General features: G+C 45.9%; 1 protein-coding gene across 1 annotated transcript in view; it reads left to right on the top strand.

Annotated features, from left to right (window-relative positions):
• LOC144890758 (uncharacterized) overlaps positions 1 to 25,080 on the top strand; it is a 127,960-nt gene that overhangs the window by 40,572 nt on the left and 62,308 nt on the right. The window contains exon 4 of the mRNA XM_078772567.1: positions 2,334 to 2,444. Within this exon, the coding sequence (XP_078628693.1) occupies positions 2,334 to 2,444 (111 nt within the window). The remainder of the gene's footprint in view (positions 1 to 2,333; positions 2,445 to 25,080) is intronic.

Genomic DNA, 25,080 nt, shown 5'->3' with positions numbered 1-25,080 from the left:
GACAGCAGAAGCAGCATGTCCAGAGTAGAGTGACCTGGTCTGAAACCAAATTGATGATCAGAGATCAAGCCATTGGAGAAGAGGAAAGATTTCATATCCGAAGCAATGATGGATTCCATGACTTTGCTGATAATTGGGAGAAGGCTGATTGGTCTGTAGTTGCTAGGATCTGTTTTTGCACCTTTTTTGTGCAAAGCGGTGATGTTGGCTGATTTCCAAGCAGATGGCAGTTGACCTTGAGCAAAAGAGAGGGTGAAGAGAACAGAGAGAGGGTGAGATAGAGCAGCAGAGCAGGATTTTAGGACCCGTGGGCTGATGCCGTCGGGTCCAGTTGCAGAATCAGAGTCGAGGGTTGACAGAAACTTTTCCACCTTGTCAGGAGGAAAGGACACGGAGTCCAGGAGCAGCAGGGTACGACTGGGTATGGTGGGTACAGAGAGGGATGGGTTTGGGACACAAGATTTAGAGGCAAACACAGAGTTGAGGCATTCAGCTTTTTCACGTGCGGAGTCAGCTGTGTAGCCGTTTGAGGTAAGGGAGGGGATGGAGGGGGAACAAACACCAGAAACGGATTTGACCAGACGCCACCAGGATTTGGAAGAGGGAGACAGATAAGAGAGTTCGGTCTTGAGAATGGAGAGATATTGTTTCCTGGCTCTCCTGAGGGTGGACACACACTTGTTTCGGGCTTTGTGAAAGGAAATGAGATTTCCTTCCGTTGGATTTGCTTTCCAGGAGACGAAGGCAAGTTGTTTCTGGGCAACAGCCTCACCACAAGATTCCGTGTACCATGGACGGGAGGAAGGGTATGACAACTGAAGACGAGATGGGATAAATCTGTGCATGAGAGAGAGCAATTTACTTTGGAAGAATTCCCAGGATGAGTTGATGTCAGAGGTGGTAGAGATGGGAGACCAGTCCAGATGATTGATGGCTGCTTGAAGACCGTGCCAGTTGGCCTGAGTGAAATGCCAGACTCGTCGACGCTGAGCAGGCTCCCTGAGGATGGTCAGAGAGATGTCCACTTTAACAAGGACATGATCAGATGATCCGATCGGAGCAGAAGAAGAGCAGCAGACATTTTCAGGGAAGTTAGTCATAACCAAGTCCAGAAGAGAAGATGTTCCGTTGACTGAGATCCGGGTCGGGAAATTGACAGATTGTGTCAGTCCCAGTGAGTCGCAGAAGTCCTTTGCTGAAGAGCCATGGCTGGTGAGAGAGGTACCCACACCCAGCCAACTGGCATGGTGACAATTGAAATCACCACATATGAGGAAGAGAGAGTTGGGATGAGTAGATAGAAGTTGGTCCATATCATCAGACAGCGAGATGTAGATGGAGTCATCACTGTTTGGTGGACGGTACAACACACATATGAACAAGAGGTGGGAGCGAAGGGGAAGCCGTAGCCAGAGGTATTCCTGGGGGTGAGGTGGAGAGAGTGCAGTGCAGGGCGAGTGAGGAAGAGAGTTTTTGATAAAGATAGCAACCCCGCCTCCAGGACGAGGCTCAGGTCTATCATACCGGAGGAGGGAGTAGCCCGGGAGAGATACTATGGAATCAGAGACATCATAAAGGAGGAAAGTTTCTGTTAAGCAGATCACGTCTGGTTTGACAGAAGCAACCTGTATGGAGAGATCAGTTAAGTTTGAACGAAGGCCCCGGATGTTTGAGGTCCATACCGTTAATGAAGAGGAAGGGGGAGCATCAGATACAGAACAGGGGGGAGGAGGGGTAGGGTAAGATGTGGAAGAGGTGGAAGAGATAGGGAGAGCTGTTGAAGGTGTGTCAGAGATTTCAGAATAGCACGGAGAAAGGGAAGGATGGGGCGGACAAAAGGTTTGATGGTGATTGGGTGAGCCACAATGAGGTGTTATTTGAGGAGGGGGAAGAGCGAGGCAGAAGGTTGGGGGAGATGGAGGTGAGAGTTTGAAGGGGGAAGAAGCGGGGAGGACGCTTTGAGGAGGGGGAGTGAGATGGGGGAAATTGAGAAGCAATGAGGGTGGGGAGATTTGAAGGGGAGGGGTGAGGGGGGAGTTTGGGAGGGAAGGGACAAGGGGAGGGATTTGAAAGGGATGGGATATGGGGGAGATTTGGAGGGGAAGGGTGAGGCAGGAGTCTAGGAGGGGAGGGGCGAGGGGGCGTCTTGGTGGGGAGGGGTTATGGGGAAGATTTGGAGGGGAGGGGTGAGATTGGATTTTTGAAAGTGTACGATTTATGGGAAAAAATTTGTGACAGAATTACCAAAACCCATAATTTTATCACTCCTGCCAAATTGCGTTTTTGTTATTTGTTCCATTGACTTAATGTAACATCCCTTTTGTGCCTTGCAGAAACAACCAATGCAATTTTTACCACCGTTGGTCAAGCAGCCAATAGGTGTGAAGGTGTCGGTGAAGCCGACATGGAAGACAACATTCTGTCGTGCTGGTTTGTCACACAAGGTAAACGAATATATTTTTTAATTCTGTCACTATCTCTCTCTATCTCCTTCTATCTCCCTCTATCCCCCTCTATCCTGCTCTATCTCTCTTTCACCAAATATATACAGTGCATTCAGAAAGTATTCAGACCACTTCACTTTTTTCACATTTTGTTATGTTGCAGCCTTATGCTGAAATCGTTTAAATTCGTTTTTTCCCTCATCAATCTACACTCAATACCCAATAATGACAAAGAGAAAACAGGATTTTAGAAAGTTTTGCAAATTTATTAAAAAGAAAAAACTGAATTATCACATTGACATAAGTATTCATACCCTTTGCTATGACACTTGAAATTTAGCTCAGGTGCCTCCCATTTCTCTTGATCATCTTTGAGATGTTTCTACACCTTGATGGGAGTCCACCTGTGGTAAATTCAATTGATTGGACATGATTTGGAAAGGCACACACCTGTGTATATAAGGTCTCACAGCTGACAATGCATATCAGAGCAAAAACCAAGCCATGAGGTTGAAGGAACTGCCTGCAGAGCTGAGAGACAGGATTGTGTCGAGGCACAGATCTGGGGAAGCCTACAAAAAAATCTCTGCTGCATTGAAGGTTCCCAAGAGCACAGTGGCCTCCATAATTCTTAAATGGAAGAAGTTTGGAACAGCCAGGACTCTTCCTAAAGCTGGCCGCCCGGCCAAACTGAGCAATCGGGGGAGAAGGGCCTTGGTAATAGAGGTGACCAAGAACCCGATGGTCACTCTGGCTGAGCTCCAGAGATCCTGTGTGGAGATGGGAGAAACTTCCAGACGGACAACCATCACTGCAACCCTCCACCGATCTGGGCTTAATGGCAGAGTGGCCAGACGGAAGCCTCTCCTCAGTGAAAGACACATGAAAGCCCGCTTTGAGTTTGCAAAAAAGCACCTAAAGGACTCTCAGACTGTGTGAAACAAGATTCTGTGGTTCTACCGAGTGCCCGTTCTAGTTTATAATATATTATTGTTTGTTTATAACCTGGTGTGGGTTTTTTTTTTTTGTTTTTTTTTTTGTATACAAGATCGAGGCTCGTGAAAGAGCGAACATTAATCACACAGAAAGACAAACCGACACATAAAACATATAACATCGGGAGCGGTAGACAAGATGGGGAGAGAGGGGGAAGGACACAAACACAACATCAGGGACCGAGAGACATGGAGACATGGAGAGATCTGAGAGAGGGCGAGGGCTTTGGGGGGGAGGGGGGGGGCATGGGAAGGGGGCAGTGGGAGAGGTATAAAACATATGGACACTGCCAGGACTTCCAGGAAAGAAGTTGGAATTTCAAACAAGGTGGATCTGGGGTGAATTAGCGGGGGTAGAAAAGATCAAGGTTTTGGATGGGGGAAGATAAGAGATGGTGGTGAACAGCTGTTTTAAAGACCTGGAGGGAGGAGTGGGATTGAAGGGAGTGAGGGAGTTTGTTCCAGAGGCGGGAGAAAAGAGGAATGAAAGAGTGAAGGTGAGCAGAGAGCCGAGATTTCGGCAGTTTAACCATCAGAGGGTTGCTGGCAGATCTTGTGCGACCTGTAGGAATATTTGGGGGACAGAGCACAGAGAGAGCTGGGGGTGCAAGGCCGGAGAGGAGTCGGTAGAAGACAGAAAGACCACCTACCTGCCTGCGGTGAGTGAGTGAAAGGCCCTCAGAGATAGCTTCATCGCGGGAGATTCCAATAATTCTGAAAGCTTTGGTTTCAAAAGCGTGAAGCCGCATTATTGATTTGACTGTTTCATTTGCTGGTTCCATTGAGGGTTTCATTATTTGCTGGATTTCAACTAAGGATAACACATCTTTCTGCCGGGGACCCTCTCGGGGTTCGGAGGTCTACCGAGACCAGAGGTAAGGGGGGGACCCCGTAACATATGTAACAAGCTTATTATCCCCTTTCTGGAACTGAGTGTTACAAATCAACAAATCAGCTCCATCAGCAAACTCCAAAATCCTTTCACCTTCTCCATTTCTCACACCATATCCGTAACCCCCATGAACTCCCTCAAAACCGTCCATACTCCTTCCCACATGTCCATTTAGGTCTCCTCCTCCCACAACAACTTCCTCATCTTTCACGTTTTCCATCAGCTTCTCTATCGCACACCAGAACTTGTCCTCTTCATCGCTCCGACCAACCTGCGGAGCGTATCCCGAGATGACGTTCAGCAAGAGCTTTCCAATCATCATTTTCACCATCCACAACCTATCACTCACTCTAGTCACATTCACCACACTGTCTACAAACTCCTCAGAAAACAGGACACCAACACCATTCACGCCCTCCGGGCACCCTTGCCACACAAACTTGTATTTCTGTCCCTGCCTACCCTTCACCATTCTCACACCACTTCCCTTCCATCTCGTCTCTTGCATTGATATAAAAAAAAAAAAAACCACCGTTTAGAGGCCATTTTTCCCCGCAAAGCGGGTGTTGGCCTTTTCGGGGACCGTGGTAGTTGTTGTTTTATTTGGTCCCCTTTTTGAAGCAATGTTTTACGGCCGGATGCCCTTCCTGACGCCAACCCTTTTTGCCGCCTTCAACGACAAACAGGGAATTACCAGTGAGCTGGTACTCAATTAGCCGACCTCGGAAGGATGACAGGCTGAGTCAACCCCCCTGGCATTAATTCGGCGATCGACCGAGATTCGAACCCAGGATTCGAGGATCCTAAGCCGGCACCCTAGCCGCTAGCCCAACACCAGGGATTTCTTGCATTGATATAGATGTTTGAAAATTGATAATAAACTTATCAATGACAATTTGAAAATTATCGTTTTTTTTTTTGCCCTTCACGTGACTCGTGGTGGTCCCTCTCGGCTCTCCCCCCGTTGGTATTTTTGTGCACATAAGATTGTTCACGGTTCTGTTTAAATATTATTTAAATATGTATAACCTTTCCCCTTCAGTGTTTTACTCAGTGGTATTTTACAACACGCTGTTTTTCTTCCTATTTAAAAGGCTTTTCTCAATTTCCTCTCCAACTCATTCCACCTCAAAAAAAAGAAATTCAATATCTTATACGTCTCCCTCACTACATGGTCTAAATTCACAATCATTCCATCCCTCCTCCATCATTCTGAACCGGATTGCTAACTTGAAAATCACAACAAACCCAATTTGTTTTCAATGTTCGTCTTTCATTAATCATCCACTTTCTAAACTCCTCTCTTGCCCCTCCCATCCAAATCCCCTCCCCTTGCACCTACACTCCTAAACTCCCCCCTTGCCCCACCACTCTTAAACTCCCCCCCTACCCCTCCACTCCTGAACTCCCCCCTTGCCCTTCCCCTCCTAAACTCCCCCCTTGCCCTTCCCCTCCTAAACTCCCCCCTCACTCCTCCCCTTCAAAACTCCCCCCCAACCCCTCCCATTCAAATCTCCCCCCATACCATTCCTCTCCAATTCTCCCTCCTCTCCCCTCCTCCTCAAAGCTGCCTCCTCCCCACTTTGTCTCCCTTCTATCTCATACTTCCACCCCCCCCAACCTTCTTCTTTCCTCTGCCCCCCCTCAAACAACCCCTCACTGTGCCTCATCCCTTCACCTTCAAACCTTTCATCCTCCTCATCCTTCCCTTTCTTGGAACTCTTCTGCAATCGCTGACACACTAACAACTGCTCTCCCTACCTCACCCTCTCATCCTTCATCTTACCCTACTCCTCCCCTCCCCTGTCCTGTACCCGATGCTCCCCCTCTCTCTTCATTAACGGTATGGACCTCAAACATCCGGGGCCTTCGCTCAAACCTGACTGATCTCTCCATACAGGTTGCTTCTGACAATCCAGACTTGATCTGCTTAACAGAGACTTTCCTCCTTCAAGATGTCTCTGATTCCTTAATATCTCTTCCTGGTTACTCCCTCCTCCGGTATGATAGACCTGAGCCTCGGCCTGGTGGTGGGGTGGCTATCTTTATCAAAAACTCTCTTCCTCACTCTCCTTGCACTGCCCTCTCTCCTCCTCACCCCCAGGAGTACCTCTGGCTACGGCTTCCTCTCCGCTCCCACCTTTTGTTCATATGTGTTCTGTACCGTCCCCCAAACAGTGATGACTCCATCTACATTTCACTGTCTGACAACATGGACCAACTTCTATCCACTCATCCCAACTCTCTCTTCCTCATATGTGGTGACTTCAATTGTCATCATGCCACCTGGTTGGGTGTGGGTTCCTCTCTCACCAGTCATGGCACCTCAGCAAAGGACTTCTGTGACTCACTGGGATTGACACAATCTGTCAATTTCCCGACCCGGATCTCAGCCAATGGAGTATCTTCTCTTCTAGACTTGGTTATGACTAACTTCCCTGCTAATGTCTGCTGCTCTTCTTCTGCTCCAATCGGTTCTTCTGATCATGTGCTTGTCAAAGTGGACATCTCTCTGGCCATTCTCAGAGAGCCTCCTCAGCGTCGACGAGTCTGGCATTTCACTCAGGCCGACTGGGACGGTCTTCAAGCAGCCATCAATCGTCTGGATTGGTCTCGCATCTCCACTGCCTCTGACATCAATTCTTCCTGGGAATTCTTCCAAAGCAAACTGATCTCTCTCATGCACAGATTTATCCCATCTCGCCTTCAGTTGTCTTACCCTTCCTCCCGTCCATGGTACACTGAATCTTGTGGTGAGGCAGTTGCCCTGAAACAACTTGCCTTTGCCTCTTGGAAGGCTAATCCAACTGAAGGAAATCTCAGTTCCTTCCACCAAGCTCGGAACAAGTGTGTGTCTACCCTCAGGAGTGCCAGGAAGCACTATCTCTCCTCACTCAAGAATGAACTCTCAAACCTGTCTCCTTCCTCCAAATCCTGGTGGCGTCTGGTCAAATCCGTTTCTGGTGTTTGTTCCCCCTCCATCCCCTCCCTTACCTCAAATGGCCACACAGTTGACATCGCACGTGACAAAGCCGAATGCCTCAACTCTGTGTTTGCCTCAAAATCCTTAGTCCCAAACCCATCTCTCTCTGTTCCCACCTTTCCCAGTCGAACCAAACTGCTCCTGGACTCTGTGACCTTCTCTCCTGACAAGGTGGAGGAGTTTTTGTCAAACCTCGACTCTGATTCTGCAACTGGACCAGATGGCATCAGCCCACGGGTCCTAAAATCCTGCTCTGCCGCTCTATCTCACCCTCTCTCTGTTCTTTTCACCCTATCTTTTGCTCAAGGTCATCTGCCAGCATCCTGGAAATCAGCAAACATTACCGCTTTACACAAAAAAGGTGCAAAAACAGATCCTTGCAACTACAGACCAATCAGCCTGCTCCCAATTATCAGCAAAGTCATGGAATTCATCATTGCTTCGGATATGAAATCTTTCCTCTTCTCCAATGGCTTGATCTCTGATCATCAATTTGGTTTCAGACCAGGTCACTCTACTCTGGACATGCTGCTTCTGCTGTCTCAACAATGGATGGAGGTCCTCAATGCCAAACAGGAAATCAGAGCTGTCTCCCTTGACATATCACGTGCCTTCGATACGGTCTGGCACCCAGCTCTGCTCACCAAACTCTCCTCCTATGGTATCCATGGAAATCTCCATGCATGGCTTGCGGACTTCCTCTCTGGTCGTAGTCAACGTGTGGCCCTGAATGGATTTCTCTCATCTCCCCTTCCCGTTCAGGCTGGAGTTCCCCAAGGCAGTGTGCTGGGCCCTGTGCTTTTTCTGGTCTTTATCAATGATCTCTCCGACTCTCTGGAAAATCCTCTGTATCTCTTTGCTGATGACTCCACTCTCTGCCGCTCCATTCCTCTTCCCTCAGATCGGCAGTCTGCAGCCTCCTCACTCTCTGAAGACCTGGACAAAATCACAGACTGGTCAAACATGTGGAACATGTCTTTCAATCCTGACAAATCTCACACTTTTACTATGTCTCTATGACGGAAGCCTCTCCTCAGTGAAAAACACATGAAAGCCCGCTTGGAGTTTGCAAAAAAGCACCTAAAGGACTCTCAGACTGTGTGAAACAAGATTCTGTGGGCTTTCTCTTTTACGTTTCCGTTTTACGATCCGTTTCTCTTTTACGTGTAACCTGTCCCGCTTTTACATAGTATTGTTCCCCCAGTGTGGTCGGTATTCTTCTTCCTCCTCTATCGTAGTGTTGTGGGTGGTAACTGAGACACGTGCATACAGTGCTGCACTGTACCTATCTCTCTCCACATCAACATTCCACTCCGTGGAATTCTAATAATTGCTTTATTTTCGGTTATTGTTGCCCTTTGTGATTTCAACCATGGCTGCCAAGTGGAAAACTGTTGTTAGTAATGGACCAAGGGCAAAAAGGTCGAGGAAAGTGATGTTTTTGATACAGAAAGTGGAGGTTTTTGATGAGCTTGGTCAAGGTGAGGGTGCAGCTTCACTGGGCAGATATTACGGTGTTGACGAGTCCAGTGTCATGAAATAAAGAAACACGCACAAAACGTAATGTGTCGTGAATGCTCTGGTTTTACGCTGTGCGTGAGGGTGACTCTCGTAATCCGCTCCAGCACCTGACAGGTTAGTTTATAGGTGAGGTCACTGAGTATGGAACCTAACCCCATTTTTTCCAGAGGTCCTTCGTCTTGTTTTATGTGGATTTTGGTTCCACGGGTTTCAAGAAATGTAGCCTTGGGTATAACTGTGCTGGGCTGCACTCTTGAGGGATTGGCCGAACGAGAGTAAGAAAACGGGCACTGGGTGAAAAAGCAAAAACAAAGTGTGATCCCAAGCCTGGTGTTGGTTTAGCTGTTAGGGTGCGGCTTGGGATTCTAGGATCCTGGGTTCGAATCCTGGTCTATCGCTGAATTAACGCCAGGGGGGGTTGATTCAGCCTGTCATCCTTCCGAGGTCGGCAAATTGAGTACCAGTTCACTGGTAATTCCCTGTGTGTCGCAAGAGGCGACTAACAGGGTTGGCGGCAGGAAGGGCATCCGGGCATGAAACATTGCTTCAACAAAGGCCAACCACCGCTCTGCGGGGAAAAATGTCCTCTAAAGGTGGTTCTTCTTCTAAAATGTGATCCCAACCTTTATACATTCATCGCCACTGCAATGATTTGATTTTTTTCAATATATTGATCATTTGATGACTAATCTTTTACAATTGTGTTTGTAATTTTCACCAATTTCAATTTGCCCTTTGAGGTGGAAATGCGGAAAGTTTTCCTTTCCTTTGTCTAAATACAGACTTGGCATTTAATATGGAATATTTTTTTGTGGGGGTGAACTTACTTTTCAAGATGACTTAGAACCAAAAGTTCATTGGAATTATGTTGAAATTATTCTAGATTTTGTTCATGTGACCTTTAAAAGAAACAAAAACGACATTTCACATTTCGAAGCAATTATATTGATCCTTGAAAGTGATGTAAACTGATATCGAACTCAATTCATGGACAGTACTGTGTTAAACTTCTGTGCGTTTTCCAGAAGTATCTCTTTATTTTGCACATTAGCCAAAAAATTTTTTGAACAAAAACAAAAGTTAAATTACGACTGGGATTACATACAGTAAAATTACAGTTCAGTACTTCGTGTAACCCCCACGAGCATTCAGGAGAGCACGTACACGTTGAGGCATGCTGTTCACGAGTTTTCCAAAGTTTGGACAGGAATCGCTTGCCATGCAGTGATAATAGCCTGCTGCAATTCATGCACAGAGGTCGGCTGCTGGTCCAAGTGGTCGATTTGATGCATTAATTCTGCCCACAAGTTCTCTATCGGATTCATATCCGGGGACATGGCAGGCCACTCCATATGCTCTACACCACGGTCAGCAAGAAAGTGTTGGATCATGCGAGCACGATGAGGCCGTGCATTGTCATCTTGGAAGACAAAGTTTCCTCGAAAGGCTGCACGAGCAAATGGAAGCAATGTTTCTTCCAGAATGGCCCTGTACTTGAACTGGTTCAGGTTTCCATTCAGAACAACCAGGTCAGTTTTGCCCCCTGCATGAAAAGCAGCCCAAACGGTCACCCCACCACCTCCAGCTTGGACTCTTGGCACGATACAATCTTTGTTGTAGGCTTCATGCACTTGTCTGCGCACTCGGGCGTGGCCATCTTGACGATAGACCAGAAATCTAGACTCGTCACTGAAGATCATGTGATTCCAGTGTCCTGGCTGCCATTGATGGTGCTCTCTGGCCCACTGCAATCGGCCCTGGCGGTGTTGTCTGGTCAGGCGTGGCTTTCTCAGGGGACGCCTGGCACGATAGCCTGCTTGAACCAGTCGTTGGTTGACTACCCTTCTGGATACAGGCACATTTGTCAGTTGCTGCCACTCAGCCCTAAGCCGATTAGCTGACTTGGTACGGCCATTGCGGACTAACCGGTGCAGCTGATAATCATCCCTCCTTGTGGTTCTGTGGGGACGTCCTGACCTCGGTATTGGAGTAGGGACACCCCTCTGAGCATTTCGTTTCACGATTTTTGACACCTGACCTTGAGTGATGCCATACTGCCGAGCAATAGCACGCTGTTTCATGCCGTAATTTCGTAAAGCCACCACTCCAAGACAAACAGCATTGTCGAGTTGACGGACCATCTCCAGAGGAAGCGGCAATAACTTTTGGAGATGTGCAGCAGTTGTTTTCCACTAATACAGAACGCAACAACCCTTGTATACCCGACTGTGAAGCCCATCATCAAATGCACCTGTCCGTACATTTTGCCACGCCACCTGTGATATAATCCTGTTGTTGACTTCTTGCTGCGACAGACAATCAGTGACATGGTTCTTTTAACAAATAAATCACCAAAGTGTAAAAGAAACTCACCAGATTGATATACTGAGTTAAGAAAGTAAACCCAAGTCAAGAAAAAATATATAATCCATATTAAAGGCCAAGTCTGTAGAACAACAGAGTTTCCTTCATCAGGAGACGACATGAGGTGTTATTTTGCTTCTTCGTTGTGGGGTATACAACAACACAACACAACATGCATTTTAAGGCCATTTTCCCTGCTAGAGCGGGGGTTAGCCTTGCGGTCCCCATGACAATCTTCTCCATATTGCCCTATTTTCTGCATCTCTCCTTGTTAACCCCCTTGCCCGCATTTCTTCTTCCACCACCTTTAGCCAAGTCTTTCTCGGTCTTCCCCGTCCTCTACTTCCTTCTACATTCATTTCCATCGCTCTTCTCAACCAGTCACTTTCATCCTTCCTCAACACATGAACCATCTCAAACCATGAACTTCCCAAACCATCTCAACCTGGTCCTCTTCACAGCATCAATCACAGGCTCTATTCCCATCATCTTTCGCAATTCATCATTTGTCTTCCTCTCTCTCAACGATACTCTGCACATCCACCGAACCATTCGCATTTCCACCCTTTCCAGCCTCCGTTGCTGCTCTACATTCATGACCCATGTCTCGCTCCCATAAATCATAACACTTCTCACACATGCAGCATACACCTTTCCCTTCAGCTTCAACGACACTCCCCTGCTCATCAGCACGCCACTCAGTTCCCGAAACTTCTTCCATGCACATCTCACTCGAGCAACCGTTGCCGTGTCTGATCCACCTTCTCCATTCAGCATGTCTCCGAGGTAGCAAAATGTTTTCACACCTTCCAGCTTCACGCCGTCTCCAAGATCCAACTCAACATTTCCTCCATCTGCAGCTCCCTCTGTGCACACCTTACATTTTAATGTAGCTGCCACACTGGTTAATGACCCTCTCAGACCACTACATTTTTAATGAACCCACTCAGCGCACATTGTACATTGAATGGAGTTCACTCCGACACCCTTCCTGCACACAGCACATGGCCACTTCCCAGTTCTTTCCACCTCACCACATGCTTTACCACTTGCCATCACCTTCGTCTTTCCTATATTCACCTTCAGACCTTTTGTCTCAATACATTCCTTCCAGTTGTTCATCTTTTCCTTCAGTCCATCCATACTTTCCGCAATCAACACCAGATCATCTGCATTCAACAACTCCCACGGTAAACCCTCCTTTACGTTCTGAGCCAGCACCTCCATCACAACTACAAATAGTAGTGGACTTAGTACCGACCCCTGATGCACTCCCACCTTCACCTCAAACTCACCACTGTTCCCGTCCTTCGTCCTTACAGCTGTGCGCGCTCTTTTGTACATTGCCATCACTACTCTGATCAACCATTCCTCCACTCCTAACTTCCTCAATGCCCATGTCAATACTTCGCGTGGAACCCTATCGAATGCTTTCTCCAGATCAACAAACCCAAGAAACAACTTCTCCCTCTTCTCCATGTACTTCTCCTGCAACTGCCTCACAATAAAGAGCGCATCTGTCGTTCCTCTTCCTGGCATAAATCCAAACTGCATTTCGTCGATCTTCACCTTCTTCCTTATCCTCCTCTCCAACACCCTTTCCAACACCTTCATTCCATGCTCCAATAACTTTATCGCTCGGTACGAGCCACACTCCAGAGGGTCACCTTTCTCCTTGTATAGAGGGACGAGGGTACTCAGTTCCCAAGCCACTGGAATGCGGCCTTCTTTCACCACCAGATTACAGATCTCTGTCATTCTCTTCACACCCAAACTTCCTGCTGCCTTCAACATATCTCCCACAACTCCCGTCGGCCCTCCCGCTTTTCTACTCTTCATTGCTTTTATCGCTTCCTCAACTTCCTTCTCAGTTATCTTCTCTGCCGGTCCTAAAACTGGGTTACTCTCCATGTTGCCATCCCAATCATTCTCTGTATTCAACTGCATTTCCATATATCTTTTCCATCTTCCTTTAATTCCATCTGGGTCCACAACGATTTGTCCCACTTCATCCTTCAAGCAACTCACCCCCATCACATCACACCTCTCTTTCGCTATCTGCTTTGCCATCCTGAATACCGCTCTCTGACCCTCCACCGAATCCAAGCGTTCTCCGAACATTTTCCTGCATGCCTCCTGCGCCTTTGCTACCTCTTTCTTTGCAGCCTTCTTGGCTGCCTTATAACTTTCATGCTCTGCTTTTTCTGCTCCCGTACGCTTCGCCTTCTGCCACTCCTTGAACTTCTTCCTCTTCTCGTCAATCCTCTTTCCAACTTCATCATCCCACCACCATGTTTCCGAGTGCCTCGGTGGTCCTTTTGTCCATTCACAAACCTCACCAACGGCTCCCAACAGACTATCTTTCATTGACATCCAACCACGTTCAAGCTCAACCACATCATCCTCGACCCTACTCAGCCTCTCTTTTAATGCCTCCCTTACTGTCACCTGTTTCAACCTCCACACCTTCATTCTCGGTTGGTATTTCACCCGCCGAGCTCTCCTCGCACCTTTCACCCTTATGTCGCAGACAACCAAGTGTTGCTGTGAAACAGCCTCCTCCCCCGGGATCACCTTTGTGTCCCGGAGGTGCCCCCTATCTCGCCTACGCACCATCAGGTAGTCAACGGTTGTCGTCGACCCACCTGACGTGTATGTGTTACGGATTCGGCCCTAATGACTGTTGTTATGATTATTGTTGTTGGTTCGAAGTATTCTGGTGATTGTGGTTGAAGGGAAAGGGTTATTATAGTTAAAAGATTTAAAAGCGCTCCTGGAAAAATGTGGCCGAAAATCCGGATCGTGACAGGAAGAGGTGGAGCGAGGGGAAAAGAGGCGGGAGGAGATCGTGAACAGACGTTGTTGTTGAAGCTCCGGACTGAGCGTTCGACGTACAGTGCGAGTGAACTTTGCGTCCTTGAAGGGAAGTTCGGGCGATAAGAGTTATCGCCGGAGTGCGTGGAGCCTGTGTCGTCGGGTATCCTCATTGAAGCTCCGGAGGATCCTGGCCTCAAAGCCCGGGTTCGAGGGAAAGCCGTCCGCCATCTTCGCCATGCGAGCAACCGGCTGTGAACCGGTTTTGGTCGTGTCGGCTGGGCATTATTCCCCGGTGGTTTGCCGGGGACGGCTGTGCCAGAAAGGGCACGTGACAATTATACGGAGGCTCGCGGATTGAACCGCAACGAGTACGTCGGAGCGCGTCTTTATGAGGTTCCTTTCCACCGCTGTGTTGCTGGGTGCTGAACAAAGTGACCTCGGGGTCGTCTCACTCGCCTACGCCTCAATTGACCATCGGGCCTTGACTCCCCGATCACGGGAGCGCACAGACATTGGGACTTCGCCTTGGAGGGGTGCAGAGACATTGGGGAGGTGCCGTGAGTTTGGGGTTAAGGGGCTTGATAAGGATATCATCGTAAGATTTGAAAGTAGGGGTGATTGCCCCCATTGTTGTATGGCTCTTTGTGTGTGATTTATAATATATTATTGTTTGTTTATAACCTGGTGTGGTTGCATTATTAACGCACAGGTTGTAAACCTGTGCGTTATAGCGTTTGCCTGGGAATTTCGGGCGCTCAAAAGTGAAGCTAGTTTCTGTCACCCATTTCTGTCGCTCATTTCTGTCGCTCATTTCTGTCGCTCAGATGTGTAAACATGACGTCATCAAATCTATATTTATAGGATAGGTTATAGGAGATATATATGTTACTAGCGGGGTCACCCGTGGGAATCCCACGGGCATGGATGTGTGTGACATTTCGACATATTGAGTTCGATGCTGCACCTGCACATTCAGTTATATAAAATGGTTTAAAAAACTTTCTTCTGATATTTGTGATTTATTTCAAACAAACTGTATTTCCCATCTACACGGGCATGTATTCCTATTAACGTTATGTAAAGTACATAAATTGTGTGGATTACATCATTTGTGGATGTGATCAATTGCCAGTAACCATCTTATATAACTGAATGTGCAGGCGCAGCATGTAACTCAATATGTCGAAATGTCACACACATCCATGCCCGTGGGATTCCCGCATGGATGTGTATGGCGAATTTTAAATATATGTCGACTGTTATTTTAGGCGGTGTATTTTCGTTTATCATCATGGCGCGATTTAAAAAAATATGCATTTTCCTCTCCAATACCTCCTCACACTTTACACACACACCGGCCCATGTTTACATATACACACACACACACATATACACACACACACACATATACACCCACACACATATACACATACACACACACGTACATCGACACACATGCACACACACACACACACACACACACACACACACACACACACACATACACACACACACACACACACGTACAGACACATATACACATATGCACATATGCAAATATGTATACACATATGTATCCACATATACACATATATACATCTCCACACACACACACACACACACACACACACACACACACACACACACACACACACACACACACACACACACACACACACACACAAAAACACACACACACACACACACACGTACAGACACATATACACACAAACACACACACACAGACATGTATATACACATACAACAACAACATGCATTTTAAGGCCATTTTCCCTGCTAGAGCGGGGGTTAGCCTACATACACATACATATATACACACACACACATATTCACGCGCGCACACACACACACACACACACACACACACACACACACACACACACACACACACACACGTACACACACGTACACATGTCCCACATGTATATATCCCACATCCCACATGTATATACATGTTTAAAGTGTACGTGCCCTTCCCCCCTCCCCCGCCCGGCAACGCTGGGTACTTCTGCTGGTAACGAATAAAATAAAAACGAAGAAATAGGTGGAATTGGCTGAAATTCGCTCGGTGAATTCACGCGGTGTATTCGGTTCGGCTCGGTTCACTCGGTTTAAAGAAAAAGCGATAATGTCGACATGTTGCTGTCTGTGTCATGTTGGGCGGTGTATGATACTCGTTGGCTGTTGGGCGGTGTATGATACTTGTTGGCTGTTGGGCGGTGTTGTGCGGTGATATGGTGTATTTTAAAAAATATATCTCTGCATTTTCCCGCGTTGGTGACACCGAGTCGTTCTTCATCGATCGTCTCATTACCTTCGCAAAAGCGGAAGGTTATGTTTTGATCGCTGTGTATTTATTTGTATGTCTGTGTGTGTGTATGTTAATCGCATAACTCAAAAAGTATTCAACCGAATTGCATGAAATTTGGTGGGATGATTGGTTATTATACGGGACACATTTGATTAGATTTTGGGAAACAGATTTGCTCAAATTCTGACTATTTTTAACTCGATCGTATTTCACTCAAAGTTATGAGCGACTGAAGAAGAAGATGTCCATCCAGGACGTCATCACTATAACGCGATCTCCCGCGATCATTTCAACCTCAAAAAAAATTATAATTGCAGATTTGACAATAGATGAGGCATATTAACAAACGAATGAAACAGATTTGCTCAAATTCTGACTATTTTTAACTCGATCGTATTTCACTCAAAGTTATGCGCGACTGAAGAAGAAGATGTCCATCCAGGACGTCATCACTATAACGCAATCTCCCGCGATCATTTCAACCTCAAAAAAAATTATAATTGCAGATTTGTCAAGAGATGAGGCATATTAACAAACGAATGAAACAGATTTGCTCAAATTCTGACTATTTTTAACTCGATCGTATTTCACTCAAAGTTATGAGCGACTGAAGAAGAGGATGTCCATCCAAGACGTCATCACTATAACGCAATCTCCCGCGATCATTTCAACCTCAAAAAAAATTATAATTGCAGATTTGTCAAGAGATGAGGCATATTAACAGACGAATGAAACAGATTTGCTCAAATTCTGATTTTTAAAAATCGATCGCATTTCACATAAAGTTTGAGGTACTAAAGAAGAAGAAGATTCGTTTAGCTTCTCAGATAAAATAAATAATTCTGTCTGCAATTTCAGGTTAATTACCTTCGCAAAAGCGGAAGGTTATGTTTTGATCGCTGTGTATTTATTTGTATGTCTGTGTGTGTGTGTGTATGTTATTCGCATAACTCAAAAAGTATTCAACCGAATTGCATGAAATTTGGTGGGATGATTGGTTATTATACGGGACACATTTGATTAGATTTTGGGAGCAATCGGGTCAAAGGTCAAGGTCAAGGTCACGAAAAGGTCAAAATCGTATTTTTGTTGTTCTGTTCCCTACACTCCCATGCCAAGTACAGAACAGTAGCTGCGGCGAAGGTATGCGCTCTACCGAGTGCCCGTTCTAGTTCATTTTGGAAATGGAAGTTTCCACGCAACGCATGAATTGTCACGATCCTCAAGAGGAATTTGTCTCGTAATCATCAAATGATAAATGGCAAGTAAATTATATTGTGGAAAATTAAAGATTTCAAATAAACCTATTTAAAGTGTATGCGCACATAACTAATAAAAAAAACGAAGAAATATCTCTCGGTAATTTCCTGAAACATATTTTACTTCCGGCTAATATGTTGAATGAAATAAAAACGAAGAAATATATGTCGGCATCATTGTTGACGTTTTTGTGACGACTATCATCAAACGAAATAGTAATACAGTATATCATAACGGAAAAGCAAAAGCGAATTTTTAATATATATCGACACATTGCCGTCGGTGTCATGTTGGGCGGTGTATGATACACCATGACGCGATTTTAAAAAATATATCTCTGCATTTTCCCGCGTGTGTGGATTGTTCTCAATTATTGCTGACACCGAGTCTAAAAGTAAAACCATCGATTAAAAATGAAATCATATGGTGAGTTAGATTGGAGATAAAGGCGTGAGAGAGACTCAATGGCCTTGAAGTTACAGGCCTTTGAGAATTCATTTCGTTCTATAAACGGCAACTTTCATCGGATTTTCTTCCCGTTTTTTTTCAACCGAGTCTAAAACTATGTCAGCGACTGTGAAAAATGAAATGATTTATCGAATTTGATTTGAAATAAAACTGGGGGAGAGCAAGACACCACGGGCCTACAAAACAGGACTCAAAGCTATGCGAGTTAATAAAATGGTGGATATTTGTTTATAGCCACTCCCAGAATGGGTGGAGCTATGGGTGGAGCTACTCTGCAAACCGAGTAAGCCACACCCCGGACAGACACCCAACAGATAGACAGACAGACAGACAGAATCATCTACGGCTATTATAATAAACTAGCGGGGTCACCCGTGGGAATCCCACGGGCATGGATGTGTGTGACATTTCGACATATTGAGTTATATGCTGCACATTCATTTTTACAAAATGGTTACTGGCAAGTCATCAGATCCAGAAATGGTGTGAATTTAGTTATTTCACATAATATGTGACCCCTCACTCCTCTCCACCTGACACTCTCCTGTCTCCACCTGACACTCTCCTGTCTCCACCTGACACTCTCCTCTCTCCACCTAGCACTCCTCTCCTCTCCAAACCCTCACATCCCTCTCCTTTCCAATCCCTCACCTCTCCAATCCCTCACACTCCTCTCCTCTCCAATCCTTCACACGCCTCTCCAATCGCGCCTCACACTCCTCTCCAATCGCGCCTCACACTCCTCTCCAATCGCGCCTCACACTCCTCTCCAATCGTGCCTCACACTCCTCTCCAATCGTGCCTCACACTCCCCTCCAATCACTCCTCTCCAATCGTGCCTCACACTCCTCTCCAATCACGCCTCACACTCCTCTCCAATCGTGCCTCACACTCCTCTCCAATCGCGCCTCACACTCCTCTCCAATCGCGCCTCACTCGCCTCTCCAATCGGCTTTCCCCGTCTCGTTTCTCTCCTTTTTCTCCCGTCTCGTTCTTTTTCTTGCTCCAAATCGGCCCGTCGGAATCGGAAATCGGCCCGTCTCGCCCGTCGGCCCGTCGGAATCGGAAATCGGCCCGTCTTGCTTTTGTGCTTGTGCGTAAATAAATTGTGTTCATGACACCATTTCTGGTGTTGGGCTAGCGGCTAGGGTGCCGGCTTAGGATCCTGGGTTCGAATCTCGGTCGATCGCCGAATTAATGCCAGGGGGGTTGACTCAGCCTGTCATCCTTCCGAGGTCGGCTAATTGAGTACCAGTTCACTGGTAATTCCCTGTTTGTCGTTGAAGGCGGCAAAAAGGGTTGGCGTCAGGAAGGGCATCCGGCCGTAAAACATTGCTTCAAAAGGGGACAAAAAAACAACAACTACCACGGTCCCCGAAAAGGCCAACCCCCGCTTTGCGGGGAAAAATGGCCTCTAAACGGTGGTTTTTACACCATTTCTGGATCTGATGACTTGCCAGTAACCATTTTGTAAAAATGAATGTGCAGCATCTAACTCAATATGTCGAAATGTCACACACATCCATGCCCGTGGGATTCCCACGGGTGACCCCGCAAGTTTGCATTGACGTTCGTCGATGGACTCGTTCGCCCGTCTCATTCGTTTTCTTGCTGCATCCTGTTCAAGTCTGCGTTCTTCATCGATCGTCTCATTCATTTTGGAAATAGAAGTTTCCACGCAGCGCATGAATTGTCACGATCCTCAAGAGGAATTTGTCTCGTAATCATCAAATGATAAATGGCAAGTAAATTATATTGTGGAAAATTAAAGATTTCAAATAAACCTATTTAAAGTGTATTCGCACATAACTAATTTTAAAAAACGAAGAAATATCTCTCGGTAATTTCCTGAAACATATTTTACTTCCGGCTAATATGTTGAATTAAATAAAAACGAAGAAATATATGTCGGCATCATTGTTGACGTTTTTGTGACGACTGTCATCAAACGAAAAAGTAATATATCTTAACGGAAAAGCAAAAGCGAATTTTTAATATATATCGACACGTTGCCGTCGGTGTCATGTTGGGCGGTGTATGATACACCATGACGCGATTTTTAAAAATATATCTCTGCATTTTCCCGCGTGTGTGGAATGTTCTCAATTATTGCTGACACCGAGTCCAAAACCATCGATAAAAATGAAATCATATGGTGAGTTAGATTGGAGATAAAGGCGTGAGAGAGACTCAATGGCCTTGAAGTTGAAGTTACAGGCGTTTGAGAATTCATTTCGTTCTATAAACGGCAACTTTCATTGGATTTCCTTCCCGTTTTTTTTCAACCGAGTCGAAAACTATGTTAGCGACTGTGAAAAATGAAATGATATATCGAATTTTTAATATGTATCGACACGTTGCCGTCGGTGTCATGTTAGGCGGTGTATGATACACCATGACGCGATTTTAAAAAATATATCTGCATTTTCCCGCGTGTGTGGAATGTTCTCAATTATTGCTGACACCGACTCTAAAACCATCGATAAAAATGAAATCATATGGTGAGTTAGATTGGAGATAAAGGCGTGAGAGAGACTCAATGGCCTTGAAGTTACAGGCATTTGAGAATTCATTTCGTTCTATAAACGGCAACTTTCATCGGATTTTCTTCTCGTTTTTTTTCAACCGAGTCTAAAACTATGTTAGCGACTGTGAAAAATGAAATGATATATCGAATTTAAAATAGATATCGACACATTGCCATCAGTGTCATGTTGGGCGGTGTATGATACACCATGACGCGATTTAAAAAAATATATCTCTGCATTTTCCCGCGTGTGTGGAATGTTTGTGGAAAATTAAAGATTTCAAATAAACCTATTTAAAGTGTATGCGCACATAACTAATAAAAAAAACGAAGAAATATCTCTCGGTAATTTCCTGAAACATATTTTACTTCCGGCTAATATGTTGAATGAAATAAAAACGAAGAAATATATGTCGGCATCATTGTTGACGTTTTTGTGACGACTATCATCAAACGAAATAGTAATATATCATAACGGAAAAGCAAAAGCGAATTTTTAATATATATCGACACATTGCCGGCGGTGTCATGTTGGGCGGTGTATGATACACCATGACGCGATTTTAAAAAATATATCTCTGCATTTTCCCGCGTGTGTGGATTGTTCTCAATTATTGCTGACACCGAGTCTAAAAGTAAAACCATCGATAAAAATGAAATCATATGGTGTTGGTGAGTTAGATTGGAGATAAAGGCGTGAGAGAGACTCAATGGCCTTGAAGTTACAGGCCTTTGAGAATTCATTTCGTTCTATAAACGGCAACTTTCATCGGATTTTCTTCCCGTTTTTTTTCAACCGAGTCTAAAACTATGTTAGCGACTGTGAAAAATGAAATGATTTATCGAATTTGATTTGAAATAAAACTGGGGGAGAGCAAGACACCACGGGCCTACAAAACAGGACTCAAAGCTATGCGAGTTAATAAAATGGTGGATATTTGTTTATAGCCACTCCCAGAATGGGTGGAGCTATGGGTGGAGCTACTCTGCAAACCGAGTAAGCCACACCCCGGACAGACACCCAACAGATAGACAGACAGACAGACAGAATCATCTACGGCTATTATAATATAGACTAGCGGGGTCACCCGTGGGAATCCCACGGGCATGGATGTGTGTGACATTTCGACATATTGAGTTCGATGCTGCACCTGCACATTCAGTTATATAAAATGGTTTAAAAAACTTTCTTCTGATATTTGTGATTTATTTCAAACAAACTGTATTTCCCATCTACACGGGCATGTATTCCTATTAACGTTATGTAAAGTACATAAATTGTGTGGATTACATCATTTGTGGATGTGATCAATTGCCAGTAACCATCTTATATAACTGAATGTGCAGGCGCAGCATGTAACTCAATATGTCGAAATGTCACACACATCCATGCCCGTGGGATTCCCGCATGGATGTGTATGGCGAATTTTAAATATATGTCGACTGTTATTTTAGGCGGTGTATTTTCGTTTATCATCATGGCGCGATTTAAAAAAATATGCATTTTCCTCTCCAATACCTCCTCACACTTTACACACACACCGGCCCATGTTTACATATACACACACACACACATATACACCCACACACATATACACATACACACACACGTACATCGACACACATGCACACACACACACACACACACACACACACACACACACACACACACACACACACACACACAAATCATTATATATAAATCATCTACACCTCTACATCTACCAGAGGTAAGGGGGGGGACCCCGTAACATATGTAACAAGCTTATTATCCCCTTTCTGGAACTGAGTGTTACAAATCAACAAATCAGCTCCATCAGCAAACTCCAAAATCCTTTCACCTTCTCCATTTCTCACACCATATCCGTAACCCCCATGAACTCCCTCAAAACCGTCCATACTCCTTCCCACATGTCCATTTAGGTCTCCTCCTCCCACAACAACTTCCTCATCTTTCACGTTTTCCATCAGCTTCTCTATCGCACACCAGAACTTGTCCTCTTCATCGCTCCGACCAACCTGCGGAGCGTATCCCGAGATGACGTTCAGCAAGAGCTTTCCAATCATCATTTTCACCATCCACAACCTATCACTCACTCTAGTCACATTCACCACACTGTCTACAAACTCCTCAGAAAACAGGACACCAACACCATTCACGCCCTCCGGGCACCCTTGCCACACAAACTTGTATTTCTGTCCCTGCCTACCCTTCACCATTCTCACACCACTTCCCTTCCATCTCGTCTCTTGCATTGATATAAATAAAAAAAAACCCACCGTTTAGAGGCCATTTTTCCCCGCAAAGCGGGTGTTGGCCTTTTCGGGGACCGTGGTAGTTGTTGTTTTATTTGGTCCCCTTTTTGAAGCAATGTTTTACGGCCGGATGCCCTTCCTGACGCCAACCCTTTTTGCCGCCTTCAACGACAAACAGGGAATTACCAGTGAGCTGGTACTCAATTAGCCGACCTCGGAAGGATGACAGGCTGAGTCAACCCCCCTGGCATTAATTCGGCGATCGACCGAGATTCGAACCCAGGATTCGAGGATCCTAAGCCGGCACCCTAGCCGCTAGCCCAACACCAGGGATTTCTTGCATTGATATAGATGTTTGAAAATTGATAATAAACTTATCAATGACAATTTGAAAATTATCGTTTTTTTTTTTGCCCTTCACGTGACTCGTGGTGGTCCCTCTCGGCTCTCCCCCCGTTGGTATTTTTGTGCACATAAGATTGTTCACGGTTCTGTTTAAATATTATTTAAATATGTATAACCTTTCCCCTTCAGTGTTTTACTCAGTGGTATTTTACAACACGCTGTTTTTCTTCCTATTTAAAAGGCTTTTCTCAATTTCCTCTCCAACTCATTCCACCTCAAAAAAAAGAAATTCAATATCTTATACGTCTCCCTCACTACATGGTCTAAATTCACAATCATTCCATCCCTCCTCCATCATTCTGAACCGGATTGCTAACTTGAAAATCACAACAAACCCAATTTGTTTTCAATGTTCGTCTTTCATTAATCATCCACTTTCTAAACTCCTCTCTTGCCCCTCCCATCCAAATCCCCTCCCCTTGCACCTACACTCCTAAACTCCCCCCTTGCCCCACCACTCTTAAACTCCCCCCCTACCCCTCCACTCCTGAACTCCCCCCTTGCCCTTCCCCTCCTAAACTCCCCCCTTGCCCTTCCCCTCCTAAACTCCCCCCTCACTCCTCCCCTTCAAAACTCCCCCCCAACCCCTCCCATTCAAATCTCCCCCCATACCATTCCTCTCCAATTCTCCCTCCTCTCCCCTCCTCCTCAAAGCTGCCTCCTCCCCACTTTGTCTCCCTTCTATCTCATACTTCCACCCCCCCCAACCTTCTTCTTTCCTCTGCCCCCCCTCAAACAACCCCTCACTGTGCCTCATCCCTTCACCTTCAAACCTTTCATCCTCCTCATCCTTCCCTTTCTTGGAACTCTTCTGCAATCGCTGACACACTAACAACTGCTCTCCCTACCTCACCCTCTCATCCTTCATCTTACCCTACTCCTCCCCTCCCCTGTCCTGTACCCGATGCTCCCCCTCTCTCTTCATTAACGGTATGGACCTCAAACATCCGGGGCCTTCGCTCAAACCTGACTGATCTCTCCATACAGGTTGCTTCTGACAATCCAGACTTGATCTGCTTAACAGAGACTTTCCTCCTTCAAGATGTCTCTGATTCCTTAATATCTCTTCCTGGTTACTCCCTCCTCCGGTATGATAGACCTGAGCCTCGGCCTGGTGGTGGGGTGGCTATCTTTATCAAAAACTCTCTTCCTCACTCTCCTTGCACTGCCCTCTCTCCTCCTCACCCCCAGGAGTACCTCTGGCTACGGCTTCCTCTCCGCTCCCACCTTTTGTTCATATGTGTTCTGTACCGTCCCCCAAACAGTGATGACTCCATCTACATTTCACTGTCTGACAACATGGACCAACTTCTATCCACTCATCCCAACTCTCTCTTCCTCATATGTGGTGACTTCAATTGTCATCATGCCACCTGGTTGGGTGTGGGTTCCTCTCTCACCAGTCATGGCACCTCAGCAAAGGACTTCTGTGACTCACTGGGATTGACACAATCTGTCAATTTCCCGACCCGGATCTCAGCCAATGGAGTATCTTCTCTTCTAGACTTGGTTATGACTAACTTCCCTGCTAATGTCTGCTGCTCTTCTTCTGCTCCAATCGGTTCTTCTGATCATGTGCTTGTCAAAGTGGACATCTCTCTGGCCATTCTCAGAGAGCCTCCTCAGCGTCGACGAGTCTGGCATTTCACTCAGGCCGACTGGGACGGTCTTCAAGCAGCCATCAATCGTCTGGATTGGTCTCGCATCTCCACTGCCTCTGACATCAATTCTTCCTGGGAATTCTTCCAAAGCAAACTGATCTCTCTCATGCACAGATTTATCCCATCTCGCCTTCAGTTGTCTTACCCTTCCTCCC

Source organism: Myxine glutinosa, chromosome 2 (genome assembly GCF_964187855.1).
Source record: "Myxine glutinosa chromosome 2, kmMyxGlut1.1, whole genome shotgun sequence".
Taxonomy (NCBI): Eukaryota; Metazoa; Chordata; class Myxini; order Myxiniformes; family Myxinidae; genus Myxine; species Myxine glutinosa.
Note: the sequence above shows the minus strand (reverse complement) of the source record. Positions and strands in the feature narration are given on the sequence as shown.